This window comes from Penaeus japonicus, unplaced genomic scaffold, assembly GCF_977035675.1.
Source record: "Penaeus japonicus unplaced genomic scaffold, GWHDUDI00000001_assembly GWHDUDI00000041, whole genome shotgun sequence".
Classification (NCBI taxonomy): Eukaryota; Metazoa; Arthropoda; class Malacostraca; order Decapoda; family Penaeidae; genus Penaeus; species Penaeus japonicus.
The window spans coordinates 614,624-618,459 of NW_028234443.1; the positions used below are offsets into that span (position 1 = coordinate 614,624).

The 3,836-nt window shown below is 51.4% G+C and overlaps 1 protein-coding gene across 1 annotated transcript in view; it reads left to right on the forward strand.

The window, feature by feature from the left end:
- The first annotated feature begins 1,124 nt into the window (after positions 1–1,124).
- LOC122260168 (uncharacterized) overlaps positions 1,125–3,836 on the forward strand; it is a 9,618-nt gene continuing 6,906 nt past the window's right edge. The window contains exons 1-2 of the mRNA XM_086534545.1: positions 1,125–1,298; positions 3,041–3,226. Of these exons, the coding sequence (XP_086390671.1) occupies positions 1,174–1,298; positions 3,041–3,226 (311 nt within the window). The 5' untranslated portion in view covers positions 1,125–1,173. The remainder of the gene's footprint in view (positions 1,299–3,040; positions 3,227–3,836) is intronic.

Below are 3,836 nucleotides of genomic sequence, written 5' to 3' on the forward strand. Positions count from 1 at the left end.
ATTTATGTATATATATGTATATGTGCATTGGAGTGTGTATATACATATATATATATATATATATATATATATATATTTATATATATATATATATATACACATATATATAAATATATATATATATATATATATATATATATATATATATATATATATATATATATATACACACACACACAAACTCCAATGCACATAAACATATATATACATAAATGTGTGTGTCTGCGACTCAAGTGGTGACTGAACCTCGAAAGGGTAGTTTCTCCCCGACGGCCGAGGCGGAGGAACCGGAGCAGACGCTTCAGATTTTCCCGAACGGCCTCCCGCTCGTCCTCCGCTCGAGCGCCTTAACGAAGCCAGACAGTTATGTCCGCACTCGCGAAAAATTGAGACGTTACTGGGTTACTGGTTGCTCCTTTGGTGTCTTAATTGGCGGAGCATTCCTTGTCTCTGTCTCACTCTCCCTCTCTTTCTCTCTCCATTCGTTCGTTCCTCTTCTTTTTTACTTTCTCTGCCTCTGTTCTCTCTCCTTCCATTCTGTTTTGTTTTTTTATCTATCTTTCCCTTTCTCTTTCTCTCTCTCTCTCTTAACCTCTCCCTCCTTCTATCCCTCTCTCAATCTCTTCCTTCTTCTCTCCCTGACCCCCTCCTTCTCTTTCTTTCTTCCCCTTACTTCCTCTTTCCTACCCTCTCCCTATCCTCCTCTCTCTCTCCTACTCTCCCTATTCTTCCTCCCTTTCTCTTCCTCTCTGCCCTCCGCCTACTTCCTCTCCCCCAACCTCACCCCCCCACTCCATTTCAACCCCCAACCCCCCCTCCCCCTCCCCCAATACCCCAACACAAGAAACGTTCACCAAACTCCGACTCAAACAAACTCAATCCTTAATAACCACACTCTCTCTCGTACTCTCCCTCTTCCTCCCTTTCTCTTCCTCTCTACCCTCCGCCTACTTCCTCTCCCCCAACCTCACCTCCCCCCCCACTCTCCTTCAACCCCCAACCCCCCCTCACCTTCCCCAAATACCCCAACACAAGAAACGCTCACCAAACTCAAACAAACTCAATCCCTAACAACCCCACTCACTCACTCACTCTCTCTCTCTCTCTCTCCCTCTACAGGAGTGCAGCGGCAGCGCCTCTGTGGACGGGCTGCTGTCGTCCCTTCAGGAGAGGATGCAGGGAGGCACCAGCGCGCCCCAGTGGTCGGCCACGCTGAAGAATTTCAAGTCTTTCTCCTGCACCGCCCGCAGGGATGGCCTCTATCCCGACCTGGCGACGGACTGCTCGCTCTACTATAGGTAAGGGGGAGAGAAGGAGGGGGAGGGGGAGGGAGAGGGAGAGGGGGAGGGAGGGGGAGGGAGAGGGGGTGGGAGAAGGAGAGGGGGTGGGAGAAGGAGAGGGAGAGGGGGTGGGAGAAGGAGAGGGGGAGGGGGTGGGAGAAGGAGAGGGGGAGAGGGAGGGGGGGAGAGAAGGAGAGGGAGGGAGGGGGAGGGAGAGGGAGAAGGAGGGGGAGGGGGGAGGGGGAGGGAGAAGGAGGGGGAGAGGGGGAGGGGGAGGGAGAAGGAGGGGGGAGAGGGAGAGGGAAGGGGGAGGGAGGGGGGGAGGAGAAGGAGAGGGAGAAGGGGAGGGAGAAGGAGGGAGGAGGGGGAGGGAGGGGGAGGGAGAGGGAGAAGGAGGGGGAGAGGGGGAGGGGGAGGGAGAAGGAGGAGAGGGGAGGGGAGGGAGAGGGGGGGAGGGGGGGAGGGAGAGAAGGAGGGGGAGAGGGGGAGGGAGAAGGAGGGGGTGGGAGAGGGAGGTGGAGAGGGAGAAGGAGGGGGAGAAGGAGAGGGAGAGGGGGAGGGGGAGAAGGGGGGGGAGGGAGGGAGAAGGAGGGGGAGAGGGAGAGGGGGAGGGGGTGGGGGAGGATGGTAGGGAGAAAGGGAGAGAGAGAAACATAGGAAGGGAAGCGCAAGGGAGAAAGGGAAAAGGGAGAAGGGAAGGAGGGAGGAAGAGGAAATGGATAGGGAAGAAATAAAAGAAGAGGGAGAGATACAGAGAAGGAGTTTTTTGTGTTTTGTTTTTACAAAACAATTTTTATACAAAAGGCCAAAAATCAGGTGAAGATCTGTAAACATTTAACGAAATTACTTGAACTTTCATTTATTCAAATAGGCAGCCATTAACAATGCATAAGTAAGAAGGAGAGGGTGTCTGTAATCATAAGCTATAATTGTCAAAATAAACACTCCTGATCATAATAGAATCTTAAAAGCCAAGGCAAAATTACCGGAATTGTGAGCTGAGCTAATGTAAGCTACAGGCACGCTCATTTATGCCATGTTAAGTTTTCTTCCTAAATGTTCGGACAGTTTTAATATAATGTACGTGTAATTATATATATATATATATATATATATATATATATATATATATATATATATATATTATATATATACTATATATATATATATATATTTATATATATTTATTATATATATATATAAATAGATAGATAAATAGATAGATAGATATAGATATAGATATATAGATAGATAGATAGATATAGATATCGATATAGATAAATATGTAAATATAATTTTATAATTCTGACAAAATGGCAGAAAAAAAAACGTAACAAGCATCCTTCCACAAACCCTATTTTGCGTATAGTATAAGCTTTCCTTTATTCTTAGTATTCTACATAACTGGAAAAGATAGAAACGATTCAGAAATAAGAGAAGCCATACAAATATGACAGAAACGAAGGCAAAGGATGAGTCAAGAGCTGAGTTGTTAGACCGCCATTTTTTATTCAAAGCATCTTCATTTACTTCCTTTTCTCGTTTTATCCTCTCCAGGTGCCTATGTGAAGCACCTCTGTTCAACTTACTTTCTTATCGTTTTCCCTGATTATCATCCTTTCAATTATCCATATGTGACGATTATTTTATTTATTTCTTTGTATTGTTATTGTTTCATTTATCCTCAGGTGATAATCCTTTCAATTAGCTCCTTCTTTCTCCCCTAGTCGTCCCAGTGACCCCTTTCCTCTCCTCCCCAGATGCATCGGCGGCGTCGTGTTCTCGTACCTGTGTTCCGCCGGGGAGGCCCTTGGCTACGGGACCGAGGCGTGTCGACCCGCGGCGGAAGTCACGTGCCCGCGCCTGCCGCCCAGCACGCCCCCCTGCCTCAACCAGACCAACGGGTACTACCCCGATTATACCCAGGCGTGTCGCGGGTACTATAGGTAAGCGGGGGGACGTCGGGACTTTTTGGAACGATGTCTGTGACGGGAGAGGGCGCTGTGGCTGTGGCTTGTGGCTGTGGCTGTGGCTGTGGCTGTGGCTGTGGCTGTGGCTGTGGCCGTGGCCGTGGCTGTGGCTGTGGCCGTGGCCGTGGCTGTGGCTGTGGCTGTGGCTGTGGCTGTGGCCGTGGCCGTGGCCGTGGCCGTGGCCGTGGCTGTGGCTGTGGCTGTGGCTGTGGCTGTGGCTGTGGCTGTGGCTGTGGCCGTGGCCGTGGCCGTGGCCGTGGCTGTGGCTGTGGCTGTGGCTGTGGCTGTGGCTGTGGCTGTGGCTGTGGCCGTGGCCGTGGCCGTGGCTGTGGCTGTGGCCGTGGCCGTGGCCGTGGCTGTGGCTGTGGCCGTGGCCGTGGCCGTGGCCGTGGCCGTGGCCGTGGCCGTGGCCGTGGCCGTGGCCGTGGCTGTGGCTGTGGCTGTGGCTGTGGCCGTGGCCGTGGCCGTGGCTGTGGCCGTGGCCGTGGCCGTGGCCGTGGCCGTGGCCGTGGCCGTGGCTGTGGCTGTGGCTGTGGCTGTGGCTGTGGCTGTGGCTGTGGCTGTGGCCGTGGCCGTGGCCGTGGCC